The sequence below is a fragment of the Idiotropiscis lumnitzeri genome, chromosome 2, assembly GCF_059441095.1.
Source record: "Idiotropiscis lumnitzeri isolate Australia: NSW breed Sydney's pygmy pipehorse chromosome 2, RoL_Ilum_1.0, whole genome shotgun sequence".
Taxonomy (NCBI): Eukaryota; Metazoa; Chordata; class Actinopteri; order Syngnathiformes; family Syngnathidae; genus Idiotropiscis; species Idiotropiscis lumnitzeri.
The window spans coordinates 5,903,059-5,922,686 of record NC_142392.1 but is presented as its reverse complement, the minus strand read 5'-3'; the positions used below and the strand labels follow the sequence as shown (position 1 = coordinate 5,922,686).

Below are 19,628 nucleotides of genomic sequence, written 5' to 3'. Positions count from 1 at the left end.
AATAATAATAAAAAAAAACTTGCACGTCAGCATCATAAATTAAGGTGCCATTGTGTGTGTCACTTTATTGGACAGATGTTCAAGATGGACCCTAAAACAGCCCAGGAAACTGTCTACAATTACACCACATTTGCACACATACAATATAAGTCAAAGCTTTGGCAACGTCCTCTCATGTTGTATTTCTTCCATTACGTAATTTTTATCAAAATTGTACATTATTAATTCATTGGCAATGAGAATAACTAATGATGACATTATTTGGTAATGTTGTAATTATTTGGATTCTTCAAAGTATAGGCACACAGCTTTGCGTAATTTGGTATTTTCTCATTCCGCTATATGACGTGGTTGTTGCTTTATGACCTGAAATGACGTTAAGTTCAAAGCTGTGCATGATTAAGAGTTTATGGCCTGAATTTATTGTGCTCTTTTTAGCTTTGAGACCATTTAAATTTGAAATAACTGTGTTAACGAACACATGCTTGCAAACGCTTAGGAACGATTTGTCGTCTTGAATGTTCACCGTAACATAACCTTCTTCCAACCAACCGCACTTTCAACAAAAATAAAATTAAAGATATTTTGGAAACTTATACGACTTTAAATATAAAAAAAATCTACAAAATTAAAACGTCAATTTCATATTAGATTTAAGTCGTTCACATTGCATTATTAAAACGTGTGAGGACGCTTCCGCGGGGGCGGGTGACGTCATCAAATGACACGTCACCACACGGAAGCTTTCAGACCCAAACTGCGAGACGAGTCCGGTGGTCTGAACAAAAATGGGTGCGTATTGTCTAAAATGCAACCTAATACACATTTATCGAATAATCTGACATGGACGATATTGGAGCTGTCGTAAAAACTCATTTATGTTTGTCGTGCTGCTTGCGAGCTTCTAAATCGCCCCCTTAGCTAAACTGGCTAAAGCTAAAAGCCACGTTAGCTCCCTGCAACGTTTGTTTTGGCTTGGTGTGAATATTTTATACACAAACAGTATCGCCTTGCTATGGCAAAAACGGCGCCCAAGTATTCAACAGTGACAACTCGTGGATTTCAGTACCAGTCGCAGCTGATCACTGTTGCCGGAGGCTAACCAGTTGAGCCGGCTGGATCAAAGCGTCCTGAATGACAAATAATGTCATGTTGTCAATGTCAAAAGAATGCTTCAATTTCTTTGCAGTTGCACCATTTTTAAATTGAATTCTATTGGGTTTAGGATTCATTTGGTTGCCGTTTTGAGAGGGAAGAAACACAGCAAAATGTGTGTACTTGCAGGTGGCTTCTTCTCCAGTCTCTTCTCGGGCCTGTTTGGAACCAGGGAGATGAGGATTCTCATCTTGGGTTTGGATGGTGCAGGGAAAACCACCATTTTGTACCGGCTGCAGGTTGGGGAGGTGGTCACTACAATTCCCAGTAAGTACTTATGCAACATATGTGAGTCCCAACCAGGAAGGTTCACTGGAAGTCAACCAATTTCACTTGCTCTGTCTTAAAGTCATTTACGACACATGTACCTTCGTTTATATTTCTGGCTTAGTGTGATTGCAAGAACGATGTAAAGCTTGCATAAAATGGCAAGACCGATTGCAAGCGTCACATCAAAGTCTGCGCTTATGCTACCTCGAGTAGCCAAAAAGTTAGCGATACAATAGATAAAAACGATGAGCTGGCGAAGCAGGTTAATAAGCAGATACAAAACCGCATGATCTTACCTTTGTGTCTAACTACTTAGAGCAGCGTACACAAATGGTATCAAATATCCCTTGCATCGTATATTTAACAACAAAAAAAAATTTAAAGAGAAAATCCTGTAGTCAATTACGATCCTCTATTTTGACTCGACATCCTCTGTTGCGCAGCCATCGGCTTTAACGTGGAGACCGTCACATACAAAAATCTGAAGTTCCAGGTGTGGGATTTGGGAGGCCAGACGAGTATCCGGTACGTATACCGCACTGATTTGGAATGATCGCAGCATCGCTCTTCTTCTTCTTCAGTTTTTCTTTTCTTTCTCCGGTCTTCTTCCAGGCCGTACTGGCGGTGCTACTACTCCAACACAGACGCGGTCATCTACGTGGTGGACAGCAGCGACCGTGACCGAATGGGCATCTCCAAGTCTGAGCTTGTGGCCATGTTGGAGGTGAGTCTTTTCCACAGACTAATAATCTCAAGGTGCATGCAGTTTTTGCATTATTATTATAATTTTTGGGGGAAATCCAGGAGGAGGAGCTGAAGAAGGCCATCCTGGTGGTGTTTGCAAACAAGCAAGACATGGACCAGGCAATGACGCCGGCCGAGGTGGCCAACGCACTGGGCCTCCCCGCCCTCAAAGACCGGAAGTGGCAGATCTTCAAGACCTCGGCGACCAAAGGGACGGGCTTGGATGAAGCCATGGAGTGGTATGTTTTTTGTTTTTTTTTAACAGTCAACCAAATAAAGAAGGGATGAGTGTGTTTACAGATATTTCTTTGCAGGCTGGTGGATTCGCTCAAGAGTCGGCAGTAGAATAAAAAAAAAAACACCACCGACACTTCCCCCCCCTTTTTGTGAATATCCTTCCGTATGAAGCCTTGTGACTGACCTCGCTTCCCGTCTACTCCGGCCAGTCGTGGGACTGAAAAGCGCAGGCCTCGTTTCTATCGTATCGTCTGCGCGAAGCATTGTTCGAGCGCAGTACCGGACAAGGTTACTCTTGCTACTTTTAAATCCAACAAAGTAACCTCGTCTGACATTCAACCTGGGTGCCTTCCTTCACTCCATTACCCAGAATGCTCGAGCATGTCAAACGAGCAACAAACGCCCTGACACTCTGCAAGGAGGCATCATAAAGGCTCTTAACAGTCCCAGAGCCAATTCTTTACACACGAAAAGACCACCGAGTGATATTGCAGGTTTTTTTTTTTTTTGTACTTCAGTAAATTAATTAGCCCGTTTCCCTGGTGCCCCGCCACAACTTGATTTGTATTGTCTACACTCTACATCATGACGCCACTTTTCTTTAACCCTCACCCGTGATTTGCAGAGTAATGAAATTATGGAACACTTGTTTGCTTCAAATTGAATGGTTGCATATTTATATCTGCTTGTACAGTGAAAATGATTCTCAGTAAAGACTTTTGGTGATTGTAACATTTGAGTTGAGATGCTTTTTTTTTTTTTCCCTTTCTTAAGGATGATTTATAAAATGCTATACAAAGAGAAAAAAAAATCAATTGACATGATTCGGCTTTATCTATGAACAAAATGAGGTCCTTGATTGACTCACTGCACCATGGCCAGGTCTTTGAGGGCGTGGCTACGGTGCTTCTTGGCTTTATAGCAAGGCCGGAGGAACTCAATCTTGCGCTTTTTGGCCTCAATTTTATTGAGGTGCTTCTTCACTTTCTTCTTAGCGGCGATGTCGGGGTTGGTCACCGCCTGGAAGACAAAACGATTATTAGAGGGATATTTTCTGAAAAATCAAAAATTAATTTGAACGTCATTTCATCATGTTTTCATAAAAGGAAAATAAAAAATGAAAAAATATATATAAAAAAATATATATATATAAAAAATACATATATATATATATTAAAAAAAATAAATATATATATATAAAATAAAATCAGATTTTATTTGAATACAATATCACATTTAAGTCAAACTAAAGCGACGACATCTGTACCTGCATGGCTCGGTGTCGCTTGCGGGCGGCCCGCCTCACTGCAAATTGTTTCTGCACGGCCGCGAACGCCAGCGAGAAGGTCTCCAGTCCCATTTGCTTCTTCATCAGCTCGATGAGCTCCTGAGCCAGGTTCTTCAGCGTCGGGTCTGACGACGAGAACGACGACAACGCGGTTGGTTGCGAGTTCTCCGGGCAGGGCTGAAGAAAACGTGTGGTTTACCTTGCTCGGCGTAGGTGCTCTGCAGTTCTCGGTACAGCGGCGCGATGATGGTGGTCAAATAGGGGCCGAGTCGCTCCTTGCCGAGGTCCATTGCGATTGCGCCCAGGAATTTAAAAACGCAGGTTCTCTGTAAAGAGTGATGGGAAGATTAACAAAAACTCAGCAAGGTAAAACGTCCTTTTTTTTTTTTTTTTTTTTTTTAAAGGATGGTGCATTAAAATCTGCTTTGGTACCTTCAGGGGAATTTTAGGATTGTGCGCCGCCTCCCTTTTGGCCATCAGCGACAGCTTCTTTATCAGCCACAGCAGCGATAGAAGTTTGTTGTCCTTCACGTCGTCCTCTTCTTCCTTCTCCTCCTCCTCCTTCTCTACATCTTCATCTCCATTCTGCTGCTCCTCCTCCATTTCCTCCTCAGGCGAGGCGGTGTCCGACTCCGGGGAGAGGAGGTAGATAACCTTGCCCACAAAGAGGAGGTTTTTGACCACCTGCTCGCCGGACGCCGTGTCCAAAAATTTGGACTGCAGCTGATAGCAGAAAGATAATGCCAACTCTCTCATCTGCCGAAAAAAAAATAAATAAAAATAACGTGAGAAGAGAACATCACATTTTAGGGGAGTCAGACCACAAATTGCCAATTTTCGGACTAGCCTTTTTGTCTAGATTGCTAGCGATGAAAGCGGTGGTGACTTTCGTCTGTGTTTCCCCGCCTCCCTCTGCTCTCCACGCCGCCACCAGCTCCTCCGCCTGGTGGGCTGCGAAAAGCTGGCCGAAGATCTGCGAGGCGGTCAGCCACACCCAGCAGTGAGGGTAGTGCAAATGGGCGTCGATGTGGCCTAAGAAAAACAACAACGGAATCATGTGATCTCCGTGTGTGTGTTGGTGCCAGCCGGCAAGTGGGTGTCTTACCCCAAATGTGGGTGAGGGTGTCACGCGGCTTGGCGAGCTCCAACAAGCCGCAGTGCGTGATCAATTTGGTGACAAGAGTGAGGTAAGTGAACAGGAGCCTGTCCGCTGCTCGCTCATCCGCCTCCTCCTCAATCTGAGATGCCCCAAAAAAAAAATATCCTAATTGTCATTCTGTCACAGTGACATTTTAATTTTGTATTTTTTTTTTTTAGATCTTACGTCTTCGTAGTTGTCAGGGTCGAGCTCCTTCGCCAATAGCGGCAGCAAGTCGTCGAGGCGTTGGGTGAAGTTCTCCTCCTCGACCTCCACGAACAAACCGCAGAGCTGAGCGCCCAGACGCCTCAGGCTCGCCTGCGACACAACAACCTTAATTACACCCCGGAATATTAGAAGAAAAAAAAAAAAAAGAATAAAAGTAGCGCTAACGTGCCTTCTTTTCATTCAGCCAACTCCTAACGAGGCAGAACAGAGCGTTCTGCTGGTTGACGTTCAACTTGGCCAGCAGGGCTTTGATGGCCATGGCAGCCATTTTCTTGCAGCGCGCCGAGTCGTCGTTGACCACCACCAGCGCCAGCGGGGCGAAGAAGAGGTTACTGTACTTGGTCAGTAAGCTCTGAGGGAATAAAACGCAAGCACGGTGAAAAGTTTGCACATCACGTCCGTTTTGAGTTTGAGTCATTGTCCGGGCCCGAATAACAACCTGAGGGAAAGTCTCAAAGACGTAAGCGAGCATCTCCAGCGCAGACTCCCGGCCCGTGTCGTGTTCGTACGTCAGCTGGGCCACAATAAAGTCCAAGTGATCCTGCAGCTTCTTCCCCAACGGGTAGTCCAGCAAGTACTTGAGAAAGATCTGAAACACACAAAAAGCTTTTTAATCAGAACGAAAGCGGAAAATGGCGGGCTTGCTTCTCCACGTTTGCGATGCGCACCTGTCTGCAGTGGACTCGGATCATGGAGTTGCTCCCGTTGACTGACAGCTTGGCCACCTTCACCATTAGCGGCTGCATCTCGGGAACGATGAGCTTCCGCGACAGAATCGCCTGCGACACGTTTGAGGGCATTTCAAGTCAAAGCGGTCCATTCGGGTTTTTTTGTTCTTTGATGAAAGAATCCATTTTTAAAAACGTAATCAAGTTCCACTTACAAATTAATCTGTTGCAATCTCATGCTTTTCCATTTCATTATTATGCAAAATAAATAAAAAGAAATGTTGAAGTGAGTTGAGGGGTTTCACTAAAAGTAGTCTTTTTCCGCCACCTTGTGGCACATACAAGCAATTACAAACTTTTTAAATTTGAATCAATCCTCGATTCGCAGTTTGCCTCCCACCATTAGACTGTCGCTAAAATTGTGAGAGCACAAAAAGACTTCACCTTCAGTAGGCCGAAAGCGGTCGCCCGCCGAGACTGGTCGTAAATGTCCTCCTCGGCGTATCCCAGCAGCACCTGCAGCTGGATCTCGGAAATCTTGCTGTTCTTCACATTTTTCACCAGCACGGTGATGGTCTAAAAGACAAAACGAGTGTGATGATTACTGCGCAAAACGTCTTTCCAATTTCTTACCTTGAAGCAATTTTGGACCAGGAGGTAGTTCTCCCCGCGGGCCGCGCCGGCTTTGGAGTAATCCTTCAGCAGGACAAAAAGCTGCTTGGTCATCTGACTGATGTTCTGTGCCACGGCGGGCAGAGTAAACTTCAGCAACCACGTCAACGCCACCAACGCTTCCGTGATCACCTGATTTGAGAGGAAAAAGGAGTTATTGAATGGCAAAAAAACTGCGTCGGGGCCGAGACGCGAGCGGCTCCCACCTTGACGTGCATGGAGGTGAGGCATTCAAGCACCATCGGCACAAAAGGGTCCAACATCTGGAGGGCCGACTTCATGGACGACGTCACTTTGGATTTCTTCAGACTCAAATGGAGCAACTGCAGAACACGATTTATTGCGCGGGATTCAATTTTATATTTGAAAAATCTGACGTCAGACCCCCGATTAAAAATCGTACAAAATGCTACGAATGATTTCCCTTACCTTAAGACCGGCATCCACCAGGATGTGCATGTTGGTCCGGCGGCTAACCAGAGCTTTAACGCCGCCTCTTTTTGGAGTCGGCGGCAGAAGCAGGCAGCTCGGAGGCGGCAGTCGAGGGTCTGGCGGAGGCTTCGCTGCCGCTTTGTCCCTACAAACACACCTCAAGTTAAACGGCGCCTAACGCAGACGCGTCACCCGCTGTCATCCGTACTTGTCTTTCTTGGTGAGCAGCGGCAGGCTCTGGCTGATGAGACCGTGGCTCAGCAGCAAAATGTCAGACGCGCCCATGCCTGTATTGTCCAGCAGGCCCAGAACCAGGCGCCGCAGAATAGCGGCGACGCGGTTACACACCTTAAGACTCTTTGAGTTCTCCAGAATCTGAAACGAGACGAGGACTCGTGCGTAAACAAAAGACGTGCGGTGACGATGACATCATCCGGCAGGGCTCCGCCCACCTCCTTCAAAGGCAAAACGAGCATGGTGATGCTCTCCTTGCTGCAGAACTGCGCCAGAATCTTGTAGGAGTCCATGCTCTTGCTGTGCCGCGCCTCCATCAGCTTGGAGACGATGCCCTTCACTTCCTTCTCCTCTGCGACGACGCCGAAGAGCTCGTTGTTGAAGATCTGAGCAGGGGGCGGGGGCGACGGAAACCAAATAATAAAAACAAACGCGAGTCCGGAATGAGACAGGAGGTGCGTTCTTACGTTGATGAGCATGCCCATGCACGGGTCGAGGTCGCCGCTTTTCAGAGTTGGGCCGAGGGCCGAGAGGATCTGGTACACGGTAAATGTCAGAACGTGCACCTGGAAGACAAATGCGCAGACAAGATGAGAAAATGGAGCCGGCGCTGATATAGACCATGCATGAATTTGTTCCCACCTGGTAACCTTTAACGAGGATCCCCTGCATCTCTTTCAGCAAGTAGCGCAGGTAGCGGCAGCCCAGCGTCTCGATGATCTTCACCAGCGTCCCCCGAGCAACATCGCGGACTTCCTGGAATCGGTTCCTCAGCACCACACACACCTTGATCAGAATCCTGCAGAGCGAACAGAGGAAGACGTGTTAACCCATTGGGAGAAAAGAAAAAAATAATTTTTAAGAATGAGGTGGCGTACCCGGGCAAGTTGGCCTCCATGATGTGCGAGGGAAGAGTCTGCATGAGTTTGACCATGGCGAAGGCGATCGGTATGCGCGCCACTTCTTCTTCCTTCACTTCCTTCGACTTCACCGCCTTGTGCTCATCGTCTCGTTTCACCTCAAGATTCACAAATTCGCACTTTGGCAGCTGTTCTTTATTTACATTGTTGAGGTGGATAAATAAATCCTACCTTGGCATTGAGGCATTTATGTAGTCGAGGCATCACGCTACCGGTGACGCTTTCCTGGATGGTGCGGATGAGCAACTCCAGCTCCTGTTTGCTCTGCGGCAGACCGGAACAAACCACCGCGGGTTTGGAAGCTGGCGCTTTCTTTTTGGCTTTAGCGGCTTTTCCCTTAGCAGGCGTTTCCCCAGCGACGCCTTTTGGAGGGAGGTCGCCGTCCATCTCCATGGCCTCCTCCTCATCCTCGTCCTCGTCGCTTGCCTCCGACTGTTCAGCTGCAGCTTCTTCCTCGACTTCCATCGCAGAGCTCGTGGCTTCGCAGAAATGTAAATTTGCGTTTATTTATATCGTAAAAACATTGCAAGAACCATAAAATGACAATCCTTTCTAAAAGATTTCACCTGCTCTGGCTTTAGCAGCTTCCATTTCTTGGGTGAGGGTCTCATGGTCGAAGTGGAACGCTTCGAGGACCTTGACGAGCAAACTGGAGGTGACGAGAGGACGACAAAATGAGAGCAGGTTAAAAAAAAAAAAAATTAAAAAAAAGTTTATTTCTTGGGTGGCCACCCACTTCACAGCCAGCTTCTGCTCAACCTGCGACGTCTGCAGGACGTGAACGAAATGCTTCAGGTAGTACAGGTACTTGGACCAGGTCAGCCGGCGACACACGGCGGCCACGATGTCCACACACGCTGTTGTCATGTTCTCGCGCTGTCGTGAGCCACGGGGGGGCGGGGGGGGGAAATATGAATACGCCGAGTAAAATACATCACGAGAGCAAAAACAACACAAGCGGCACCTGCAGCATTTTCTCGTCCATCAGGGCCGTCAAAGCGTAAGGCATGATGTAATTCATCAACGAGCGCGGCGACAACATCACGGTGCCCTCGGTGAGCTGCTTGGCTAACTTCCTCAAGGCTCGACCCCGACGGTGAATCTAGAGTCAGACGCAGAAGCGATCAAGCATCCGAGGGGGCGGGGGGGGGGGGCGGAGTCCGACGGGAAGCTTCCGTACCTGAATGTGCTTCATGTGCTCAAAGAAGTCCGACTCGGGGTCATTGTAGTCGGTGAGCTGCACCATGTCTCGGAATTCTTTCTTCGTGGGGAAGGTCTTCACAAGGCAGGCGAGGACGTTGGTGTATTCGTGCTGCACACTCTTAACAGAGAAGACAGGCTGCTTTTATTCATATTCACACAGGCCTTGCCGTTTTCCAACGGGACAGTTTCTGCGGGTTTCAGAAAATCTAATTGAATGAAAGGAGTGTAAAACATTGAGTCACATTTCGGTGGCATTAGTCTTTCATGTCAGACAGTGACATTCTTCTTTTCAAATTGAGAGCAAATTAATTGGAACATGAAGGAAGTGGATGACTCCTGTCCATTTGGTTCATTGTTTTGCTCATTTGTTCAACATATTGCCATTTAAGGCCTTAATTTAAATCCATTTCATTATTTGAATATTTTTTTAGAGACCAGTGGAAACGATCGGGGCTCACGCTCTTCATTTTCGAACATTCTACCGTATATGGAAGCGGTTCTGTATCTAGCTTGAGTCCAACTGGCACATGAATATGAAAATACCTCCGTCTTGCTCCGGAGCCCCTTTTGTATGGCGTCCAGGATGGTGTGTAGGATGACATCCTTGTACACCTGCTCTCCGGCGCCGACCGCCGCCAGCTGGACGATTATTGCTGACAGGCACAAGGTGGCGTTGTCACCCAGCGACATGTCTCCAATCTGTACGGATTAAGTAAAGTGTAACGATGGCAAAAGTTATCAACCCGGTGCGGAGTTTTCCCCACAAATTGCCACCTCATAAGTGTGGAAGCAGTTGTGTATGACGGCGCCGATGTAGTCAAGATCGAGGGACTCCATCGCTCGTATACGCCGGGAGGCGTCTTGGAAAGCGGTCAGGCGGACGTCGAAGTAAACCTCGTCCAGGTGGCGACTGTCAAAGGCGTTGAGCTGGGAGAGGAGCGGTTGCAGGTGTCAGGCGTGAGAGAAATGTTGACATGGAGTTGTCAAAGCGTTCAAGGCTACCTTGGTGGTCATGTCGGTGATGTATTTGAGGGAAGGATCCATGTCCGACAACGTCTAAAAGAAAAATGACAAAAGCGCAGTGCTTCGAAAACATTTTCCGGAAAGTAGCACCTAAAGAAAAAAAAGAAATAAATACCGTACCTGGAAGACGCTAGTGAGAGCCTTCCTGGGCAGCTTGTTGTGAATGACGGACAAGAGTTTGCTGAGCGGCTGCAGGAATGCCGAGGGCTGCACGCACTGCTGCAGCAAGTTTTGAATGGTGGCCAGGAGGTCCAGTTCTAACTCCTAATATAAATGGAGTCAAGACATTCAGCAGCAGGAAAAACTGTTATTTATAAAAATAAAAAAAAAAAGCCTTACCTGAGAGCTTTTGCCTTTCAACAGATAAGGAAGCAAGAGCTTAATGAGCATTGAACTCTGTTCTTTGTCGCTAACAAACCGACTGATCCTGGCAGATTAATAAAAAAAATTTTAAAAAATGTTATCGGACGTACGTAGACAAGAGCGAGGAAACGAGGGCACGAGGCAATAACTTGCTTGGAGAGGATGTTGAGTTCCTTGGCCACCTGCGGGCGGAATTTCTTCTTCTTGAGCCTGTCGGTGTTTCGGACCACGCCGCTGAAGTAGTTCAACAGGGTGGTGATGTGAGGCAGCAACAGCCTGCTGCCCTGCGTCAACGAGGCTGAAAAATAGGTGTATGTTAAAGACGTCGAGTTCTACAATTTTATCTTGAATCAACTCATTCTTGTTGTTCAGTCCTGCAAATTTGTGTGTTTTTTTTTTTTTAATCTATCCTCCATTCTCATAAAATCTACTGCCAGGGTAAAAAAAATGCGTTACTTTGGCGCCATCTGGTGGAGACTCGTTTAATTCATTTTTTTAATGCGTGGATTTTCACAAACTATTGGCAGGTCTTGGTCGGAACAGTGAGGGCTCACAACAATTTGGGATTTTGCGACAACACACCACCAAACAGTCTGCATTTAATCCCGCCAAAAGCGTCGCCTAAGAAATGCCAGAGAAGCTAAAAGGAAAACGGATCCTCTAACCTCCAGCAAGCGAGCCTTCCACAGGCTGCGGAAACACACTGCCGCCCACGCTCAGCTCTGCCTCCGTCTCCGTGGCGACAAAGTCCTGCGTGGTCGCCAGGGACTCGGCAACGTCCATGACGACGGCGATGGTGACGGGCGAGATGTTCTTGGCGGAGAGGAGGGCGAACACGTTCAGGAGAATGTCGCACTCCGGGTGCTCCGGCCGTTGCTTGGACAAAAGCGGGAAGTACCTGGGACAACCCGGAAAAAGTCCATTTCAGGACCTCGAAGGGGATGAGACGAAATAAGAACAATGAAGGAAATATGATAGGATCAAAACCTGGCGTGTTTGCACCACACACGAATGAGCTTCAGTAGTGGTGTGGGCGAGTATGGACTCTCAGTTGGGAGGCGATGCACCTGAGAAAGGAGAAATCACAAATAAGTCGACTCCCTTGAAGAGCAACGGGAGCAAGTTATGTTTCGGGCACGTACTTGAGGCCACACAACAGCCATGAAGACGCCATCCAGCTGATCGGCGCTGAAGCTGAAGGTGTCGAAGTTCTCGAAAAAGTCCTGGATCCTTAGGATGCCGAGACGCCTCAGGTTCTTCAGAGGACTGATGCAACCTGGCCGCAACTATCGAGGAAAAAAAACCATAGAGGAGACCGTCATCCAATTCTCATTCTCGGAGCTGGATGGACTTACCTGTTCTCTGACGTCCAACAGGGCGGACACGGAGGCGGTGCCGCACAAAAGGATCTGGAGCACTTTGGGCAGGTGGAATTCGATGAGGTGGCCCAGCTTCTGGATGACCACGTTGATGATGTTCAGGAGGCTGTGCTGGTGACCCAGCGGCAGCACGGCGCCGACGTCCGTCTCGGTGACCGCTCGCTGCACCGCGTCCCGACAGGAACCTGAAGAGACAAAGGATGACATTTGCTTTCGGTGTACGGAACATGAGATGTTGAGTGAGAACTGAGAACCCAAAAGGTTTTCTTCCTTTTGATTATTTGCATCCATACCGTTACTGTGATGGGCGACGGGCTCCAGCAGCAGATCCACAAACATGCCAAGCTCCGCCTCCTGGCATCCACCCAGGAAGCGCAGGATGATGGAAGAGCGCGTATAGGCGCTGGCCTTGCTCTGGAAGCGGCTGCTGCCTTTACTGCGCAGCCGGCCGAACAGGATCCTTTGCGACAAAAACACATACGGATGCAAATGAGAAAACAGAAGTACCATAACACATAAAAAAAATAAAATAAAAAAAAAAAAAAAAAAAAAAAGATACCTCATGAGTAATGGAATGAGTCCAGCTCTGTGTGAAGCATCCACAACTCCCGTCTCCTCGGAAATGTTAAAATGGACAATTTCGTCTCTGAAATGCTTGTCGTCCAGCAGCTTCTCCAGATTCTCCCTGAAACAAACAAAATTCAAACATAATCACACACACTTTATTCAACTGAATGAAAGATATGTCTTATAGAATACAAATTTCCTGATTAATGGTTAAAAAAAAAAAAAAAAAGAAAATTGCAAAGCTGAGCCACTGCCAAACATCCACAAGTGCCCACTTGGAACTTTGCTTACTTGTACGGGACTATGAAAGGGTCTTTGTATGTAAGAATACACTGGAGGGCCACTCGCTGGATTTGCTGGTCCTGATGGCAGAGGAGCTGAGAAAGACAAACAAAGAAGCGCGTTGGTGTTTAAAAAAAATAAAATAAAATACATAAAAGTTTCAATTAAGTGTGACACATGGGTAGCTTTTGGGGTTACTTGGTAGTAGAGCTCTCTCAGGCTGCTCTCCATGTAGAGCGAGCGAGGGTTGGTGAATTTGGCAAAAACGTTCAGGTGGCCGATAAGCTGTCTGGAGAAAAAAAATATATATAACATAATTCAAAAAAAGCATTATTATTTTTTTACCATTTCTTTTCACATTGACAATTGTAATTTATGCAATTTATTATGTACAAAATTAATTTAACAATTTAATAAATAATGATAAAATAATTTAATTAAAATGTTTTTTTTTTTTTAGAAATTTCCCCATTGTGGTACTAATGACCAATCTTAAAAAAAAAATTCTAAAATAATTTTAAAAAAGCATTCTTTTTTTTACCAATTCTTTTCATATCGACAATTGTAATTTATGCAATTTATTATTGACTAAATTAATTTAACAATTTAATGAATAATGATAAAATAATTTTATTAAAATGTAATTTTTTAAATAAATTTCCCCATTGTAGGACTTATAAATGACTAATCTTAATATTTCTAAAATGTACATATATTTCACACAAGCATCCTTACTTTGCAGCTGCTCGCCGTGGCGGTGCTTTCTTCTGCCGTTTGCCCCTCTCCTCCTCCTCCTCCTCCTCTTCTGCTTCCTCCTCCTCCTCCGCAGTCATCGTGGGCGCCTCCCGTTCAGTGTCTTTCTTTTTCCTCAGGTCCTGACTGGGTGCCACCACCAGGTCAGCTTGGTAAAACTCGTTCCTGTGAAACGACAAATCCAAAAGTGAGCATTATTTGTTGTCCGGTTGAATTAAGGTTGGGTCCACTGAACACTTACTTGATGAACCGAAGCAGCAGGGGGCTTAGCTCCCTGCTACGGGGCTCCACCCTATCCGGAAACTGGGCCATGGCGCGCCACATCAGGCCGCGGAAGTTGGAGAAGTCCGTCCTCTCGTCGAGGTGAGAGGTCGACTTGAGCTGCTGGAGAAACAGCAGGCCCAAGTCGCCGCTTTCGATGACGTCGCAACCCGGGCCCGTCTGGACCTCCGTCTCTTCCACTTCATCGTCATCGTCGTCACGACTCTCTTGCAGTTCTTCTTCTATAATGAGAAGGAGAAGTGAACAACGCTTGACGACAAGAGCGGGACAGTACAACGCCAGACTTCCAAAACATACCAGCCAATGCCGCCACTTTGTCCAGATGTTCATGGTACACCATCCAGAAGTCTTTATTGTCCATCCCCTTGGCGTGGCTCCTGCACAAAACACACGATAGCGCACAGCCTGTTAACCCTCCTGACACTTGACAGCGCCAGACTCCTACTTTTATGGATACAAACTTGATGCTAACCCAAGTAGCTCAATGACGGCCTCCCACAATGGCTTGAAGTTGACGAAGAGCATCGCTAGAAGGTAACGCAGAGGCACCTGGAGGAGAAAAAGTGAGAAAAAAAAAATAAATAATTTTAAAATAATTATATTATATTTTGGGGAAACCTCAGGGCACACCACCAAGCCCCTATTTTTTTTATTATAATTTTCGGAGATTTGCCGGGTAATTTGATGATCTCATCCGTACCTGCTGGAAAGTGCCGGGCGGCCCCAGTGGCAAGCTACGCTGCACGAGATCATGCCGCAGCTTGCGCAGGTGCAGCAGTTTCTCCCGGTAGTCCCGAAGGGAGGCGGGCACCAGCTCCGCCTGCAGACACATGGCGAACACCGGCTGCGCCTCCATGCTCTCGTCAGGCTGGACAAAAGGAGCTGTCTTATCAACTGCGTCTATTTATAAACAATTCAACTTCTAGCGTGACAGTTGTACCTCGTCTGGGGCTGGAAGCTTTGGCTCAAAGTGCGAAAGGATCCTCAGGGTCAGCAGACGCATCTATAAAACAATAAGTCAGTATCGTAAAAGCACAATTGTGTTATGACAATGCAAGAAAACAATTCTGTAAATGCACCTTGGATATGTTAGAGGACACATTGCCGTGCAGAATCCGGTAAACGTTTAAAAGTGCATCATGGGAAAGGTGCTCCGATGCGCCGCTCACGGACAAGCGGGTATAATAGAGGTCGCCTAAAAGCAAGGCCGGCAGCTCGGTGGGGAACTTCCTATAGGAACACATTACACGTCTGGTTATGGATGGGCTGCTTACTAAGGTGGCGTTATGGTGATGACTTTGTCACACATACCGTAAGATGGCGGCGACTTTGTCCACGGGGACCAGAGAGAGCGGCGGAGCCGAGCCGTCCAGAGTGAGGAGGCAACTTAGGGCTTGCGTGGCAACAAACAGACCAGCTGGGGTGACAGAAACGACAAAAGTTAACATCGCAAAACTTCAAAATTCAAAACTTGCAGTCGAATTGCAGGTGGGGGAACAAGACAGAATACCTTTTCCCAGTTTTTCCATCTCAATTTCGCAGAGGAGGTGGTTTAAAAAGGCGGTGACCGCGGGGAAGACTTTAGCTGGAACAAGAGGTCTAAAAATGACAACAAAAATAATAAACATGCAGTATTTTTGTCAAAAGTTGCATAAGACAAACGCAGGAATGGTTGGGCGATGAATTTTCAATCAAGTTTGCCAGGATGATTTTTTTTATTTTTAAACAGACCACACTGTTTTAATAAGGGACATTCTTCCCTTGATGAATAAGTGCAAAGAAAAAATATTTCTGTGAAAGCTGATGAAAGCTTACGCTAGAAAAACAAACTTTCTGGAAAATATTGAATCGGGAAATCCCAAATGGGGGCGGGGGACAATTATAATTGGATTACAAAAGACTTGAGATTTAAAAAAAAAAGCCAAATCGCCCAATCCTAAACGTGTCTAACGTGTTACCTGAGATGCGGCAGCAGCACCAGTGCGCTCCAAGGTGGCGACAGATCCGCAATGGGCCCGTTCTGCTGCTCGGGCAAAGCGATGAGTGACAGAACCAACTCAGGCACAGATCTCTGCTCTGGTTGCCCTTGGTTACTGAACAGGCTGTTAAAAACACACATAAGTTAAACGTGTGTGACGATCCTGGTCACAGAAGAAATTCCCAAACTCCCAAGTCACCCGGTGGTCTGTCCGGTGAAGAGCAGCGGGTAGGTTTCAAACGCCATGGCGCCGTCGGTCGGCGGCGGGGCTTTGGCGAGGATCAAGTTGACGAGCAGGTCCAAGGCGTGGTGGCGGGACACGGGATCGCCGCAGGCGAACAAGCCGGCGGTGAAGCGCAGGAGGGTGGGAAGGAAAAGCTGGAAGCGACGGGAGCGGGGAGGTTATCGCGACAGATAAAAAAAAAACAAAAAAAAAACGACAAGGCTAAGTCACCTGCTCGAACTGCTTCATAGTGAACATCTCCTTGGCGAAATCGATGATGAGCTCTCCTCCCAATGAGCTGCCAAACACCTGCCAGAAAAAGATTTGTGAGGCGGTACCTCAACTTAACGAGTTTAATCGGTTCCCGAAAGCAAACCTTGTGGACTATCTCGTGGACGAGCGCATTTGGGAGACTGATGTTCTCTCCGAGGAGCAAGGAGGAGATGATTTGGAGGAGCAGCCGCGAACACGGCGGGGGAAGCGCCGAGCTCTGAACAAGGCGCAACGCGGTCTACGAGACAAGAGGACATGCGCTGACAATTTGGACTTGGAATATCCTTGAAGAAGATGAAAACAGTGCAGTCCTCGTACCTGGCAGACTGCCTCGGGTTTTGTGAGCTTTGCGCCGTCCTTGTGGGACACCAAAGTGTGCAGGATGAACAGCAGCCTTTGGAGTTGCTCCCCTGCGGGTGCAGCTTCTTCTCGCTTGGCCTCCAAAATATTAAAAACCTCATCCACGCTAGCCTGTGAATCAGAATGGAGGTTACAGCTGCTATTCATAAAAAAAATAATAAATAAAATTAAAAAAAAATATATATATATTTTTTAAAAAGTGTCATCAATGGGGCTCGCCAGTGATGGAATGATCATTTGAAAATCTAAACAGATTAATTAGGTGCTGCATATTGATTTTCCTAATTACTGTGAGGAAATTATTAAGATGATCGGTGTCTTCATGTAAATTATTATTAAATTATTAAAGGTAATTTGAGCAATTTAGTATTAATTATTCAGAGAAAAAGAAGTAGGTGTCTCGTTCCAAAACTTTGGCCAAATTGGGTAACAATGCGACTTTTTAACCAAACATTAAAATAAATTAAAAAAAAAAAAAGGACAACACACTTTGGCAGTGTTTTTAAAGTGTTAATTTATCAAAATTAATTTTTATTTTTTTTTAAATAAAGCAAAATAGCAATTACCTCCAATTACATCATAAAAAAAAAAAACAGGATGGAAAGAAATTCACAGGTTTTATGCAACGTAATTACTGTACATACTGTAGTATTCGTGTTGGATGAGTGCCTTGAAGAGGCATGACCTACTGACTGACGCCAGGAGCTGGAGTTCGATAATCTACATGCGTTGTCAAGAAATTTTATTCAATAAGAATATTAACAGATTTCCAACACACGTTCGAAGATTCACATGGAACTCAACGCACAGGGATACCTCACAAAATATTCATCGACACTCCAAAGTGCTGTTTCATTTCGTTGAGCGATGGCGTATCTTACCTGTAGGGACTCCCAAAAAACCAACAAGTGCTCTTTGTCCACATGATTGGCTGCAGCCTGAGCAGCGTGATCCAACGCATCCCGCACCAGGTCCCAAGGTAAATCGCCTCCCTGGTTCGTTGTCGGCCCCATCTTCCGCAGAGCAGTAGTGAGCGCCTAGCGAGAGGAGAAGAATGCATAATAAAATTAACATTGAACCACTTTCACACCCGTCACGTGACAACGATAAGTTCTCTTACGGTTGCAGTGCAGGAGTGAAACATGTTCCGGACGCCTTTGCACATCTCAAAGAGCAGCTGGCCGGCGCCTTCTGCCTTGTCAGGGTTCTGCTGCAAGTCGGAGAACACGAGAGACAGCAGGGAGTCCAGATCCGGAACCTACGGGGACAGAGCAACACTTAAACCTAAAAACCTGATTCCAGACTGATTCATGACTTACCTTTCTCATCAGAAATGCAAAACTCTCGGCAGCAAAATTGCGGATGTGCTGCTTCTTGTGCTCCAGGAGAGTGCTGTACAAGCTAGCAGGACGAAAAATCGTTATTAAAATACGCTGATGATACCACTCTTTATCCCAGTTGGTTTAAATAGTCTTACTCACCTGTAAATGTTGTCCATGTCTTTCACCATGAGCCTCCACAGGTACTTATACAAGTAGGAGAGGCATGTAAAAACCCACTCCAGCACTTCCGTGTCCTTGGTGTCCAACATCGTCGTGATCAGCGTGAAAAAGTCCGGGAAGTGTGGGTAGAAGTCGGTTTGCAGGTCTCGGGCCAATCGCACCACCAGGCTGGGAATGAATTATCAGGCGAGGTTAGATTTAGCCGAATGAAAGCTGCAGCTCAGTCATATGGGGTTAATAATAATAATATTACTCAAGCAAAGGTTGGTAGGCCAAACTGCTGGGGACTGCCAGGTGTGTTTTCAGACTCTCCACAATAGAGTTTTGATGGAAAACCAGCATGTTGAATGACTGACACTTGCTGGAGACCTCCTTCAAAAACGCAGCTGAAGAAGAAGTTGTAAATTAGCACTAAATTACAAAACAACAGAGCAATAGTTCTGCTTTGGACATACTGAAGTTTTCCGTCGAGTTGAGGTCTTTCCATTTTGTCAGGCCTTCAGAGAAATAGGTTTCGACTTCCTGCGTTCCCAAAAAGAAGTTATCAGACAGTCGATTACCTCAACAACATAAAATGTATACAAGATATGAAGAACACACCTCTGCATAGGATCCAGTTCTGTCGATCCGATGGATGACGTTAATGTTGACATTGGAGAGCCTCTCAACGAAAGTAAGAAACTGCAAATGGTTTTTACAAAATATTAACAAATAATTATGGTAAATGACGTCCTTGCTCTTTGAGGTAAATTGATAACAGTCAACACACGTGGTCAAGAAACGTGGCGTTTGTTTTAAAATGAGTAAAAAAAATGAACAAAATGACCATTCAGCAGTTTGTGGTTAAATGTTTACTAAGGGCAAGTTTGCCATTTAGCTTAAAAAAGGCTGCATAAACAAGTATTAAACTACTTTTGCACGTGTGCAATAAACATCTACTGTAATTTAGTGTTCTTACCCTGTAGGTGTTCTCAGATTTGTGATACGCAGACTTGGATTTGAACTTCATCTTGGCTTCGTAGCGTGTCCTCAAGTCAAATGCAGCAAAAAGTCGCCACGCGCTCAAAATGATTCATTAAAAAAAAAACGTTATTCTTTAATTCTGAAAAGCTCAATTCACGAGTGTTTACACACGCGTGCCGAACAGTACGGCGCAGCCATGATGAACGCAAAGCATCATGGGAAAAAAAATCCTCCGCGTGGGGATGTGAGCGGGCGAGAATGGAGAAAAAATAAAGATGATTCGCTCTCCTTCACTTCCGCTTTCGTTTCCGAGCGCTCTCCGGTTTGCTTCTGGTTTCGCTTGACTCCAACAAATCTCTTTCTATATTTGATTTAAGCCTTGAAGAAAATATTACTTCCGTGTAGTTACTGTTTTGTATGTTGTTTTTCTTTTGCTCTATATAATCTAATTTAACATTTGACATCGGATGGTGTCTGCCTGTCAGTCATTT

At 46.0% G+C, this 19,628-nt stretch overlaps 2 protein-coding genes across 3 annotated transcripts; one reads left to right on the top strand and one right to left on the bottom strand.

Moving 5' to 3' along the window:
- Nucleotides 1–682: 682 nt before the first annotated feature.
- arl1 (ARF like GTPase 1) lies at nucleotides 683–3,138 on the top strand. Its single transcript, XM_088283377.1, has 6 exons — nucleotides 683–792; nucleotides 1,285–1,422; nucleotides 1,869–1,950; nucleotides 2,038–2,149; nucleotides 2,230–2,408; nucleotides 2,484–3,138. The coding sequence occupies exons 1-6, from the start codon at nucleotides 789–791 to the stop codon at nucleotides 2,512–2,514; spliced, it is 546 nt and encodes a 181-aa protein (XP_088139503.1). The 5' UTR covers nucleotides 683–788; the 3' UTR covers nucleotides 2,515–3,138.
- Nucleotides 3,067–19,359, bottom strand: utp20 (UTP20 small subunit processome component). 2 transcript variants are annotated; one of them, XM_088283356.1, is made up of 60 exons: nucleotides 19,133–19,359; nucleotides 18,775–18,855; nucleotides 18,630–18,696; nucleotides 18,428–18,560; nucleotides 18,154–18,342; nucleotides 17,992–18,073; nucleotides 17,793–17,930; nucleotides 17,554–17,709; nucleotides 16,631–16,783; nucleotides 16,416–16,550; nucleotides 16,271–16,348; nucleotides 16,016–16,194; nucleotides 15,797–15,940; nucleotides 15,349–15,437; nucleotides 15,150–15,255; nucleotides 14,918–15,068; nucleotides 14,779–14,841; nucleotides 14,539–14,706; nucleotides 14,311–14,387; nucleotides 14,136–14,215; nucleotides 13,798–14,059; nucleotides 13,539–13,721; nucleotides 13,002–13,092; nucleotides 12,813–12,898; nucleotides 12,514–12,639; nucleotides 12,248–12,414; nucleotides 11,931–12,139; nucleotides 11,718–11,861; nucleotides 11,563–11,642; nucleotides 11,241–11,473; nucleotides 10,729–10,873; nucleotides 10,552–10,639; nucleotides 10,333–10,476; nucleotides 10,192–10,245; nucleotides 9,964–10,116; nucleotides 9,733–9,888; nucleotides 9,167–9,307; nucleotides 8,951–9,088; nucleotides 8,723–8,862; nucleotides 8,553–8,635; nucleotides 8,158–8,465; nucleotides 7,945–8,084; nucleotides 7,709–7,865; nucleotides 7,534–7,632; nucleotides 7,285–7,452; nucleotides 7,041–7,207; nucleotides 6,830–6,977; nucleotides 6,607–6,723; nucleotides 6,362–6,532; nucleotides 6,173–6,304; nucleotides 5,729–5,839; nucleotides 5,500–5,649; nucleotides 5,230–5,412; nucleotides 5,019–5,150; nucleotides 4,800–4,932; nucleotides 4,542–4,726; nucleotides 4,127–4,450; nucleotides 3,894–4,020; nucleotides 3,674–3,819; nucleotides 3,067–3,426 (listed from the first exon to the last, which is right to left on the bottom strand). In XM_088283356.1, the coding sequence occupies exons 1-60, from the start codon at nucleotides 19,181–19,183 to the stop codon at nucleotides 3,271–3,273; spliced, it is 8,397 nt and encodes a 2,798-aa protein (XP_088139482.1). In that variant the 5' UTR covers nucleotides 19,184–19,359; the 3' UTR covers nucleotides 3,067–3,270. The 2 variants fall into 2 exon arrangements, with proteins under 2 accessions (XP_088139482.1, XP_088139491.1); XM_088283365.1 differs by having other exon boundaries at nucleotides 15,797–15,931.
- Between the last annotated feature and the right edge of the window lie 269 nt (nucleotides 19,360–19,628).

Excerpts from the sequence above, each read along its gene's own strand:
- arl1 (XM_088283377.1), top strand. Across the intron at positions 1,951-2,037 it reads GGAGGCCAGACGAGTATCCG|GCCGTACTGGCGGTGCTACT; the intron begins GTACGTATACCG and ends GTCTTCTTCCAG. Across the intron at positions 2,409-2,483 it reads TTGGATGAAGCCATGGAGTG|GCTGGTGGATTCGCTCAAGA; the intron begins GTATGTTTTTTG and ends ATTTCTTTGCAG.
- utp20 (XM_088283356.1), bottom strand. The coding sequence starts at position 19,183 with ATGAAGTTCAAATCCAAGTCTGCGTATCACAAATCTGAGAACACCTAC. Across the intron at positions 17,931-17,991 it reads TTGCATTTCTGATGAGAAAG|GTTCCGGATCTGGACTCCCT; the intron begins GTAAGTCATGAA and ends CTGTCCCCGTAG. Across the intron at positions 11,862-11,930 it reads TGTTGGACGTCAGAGAACAG|TTGCGGCCAGGTTGCATCAG; the intron begins GTAAGTCCATCC and ends TTTCCTCGATAG.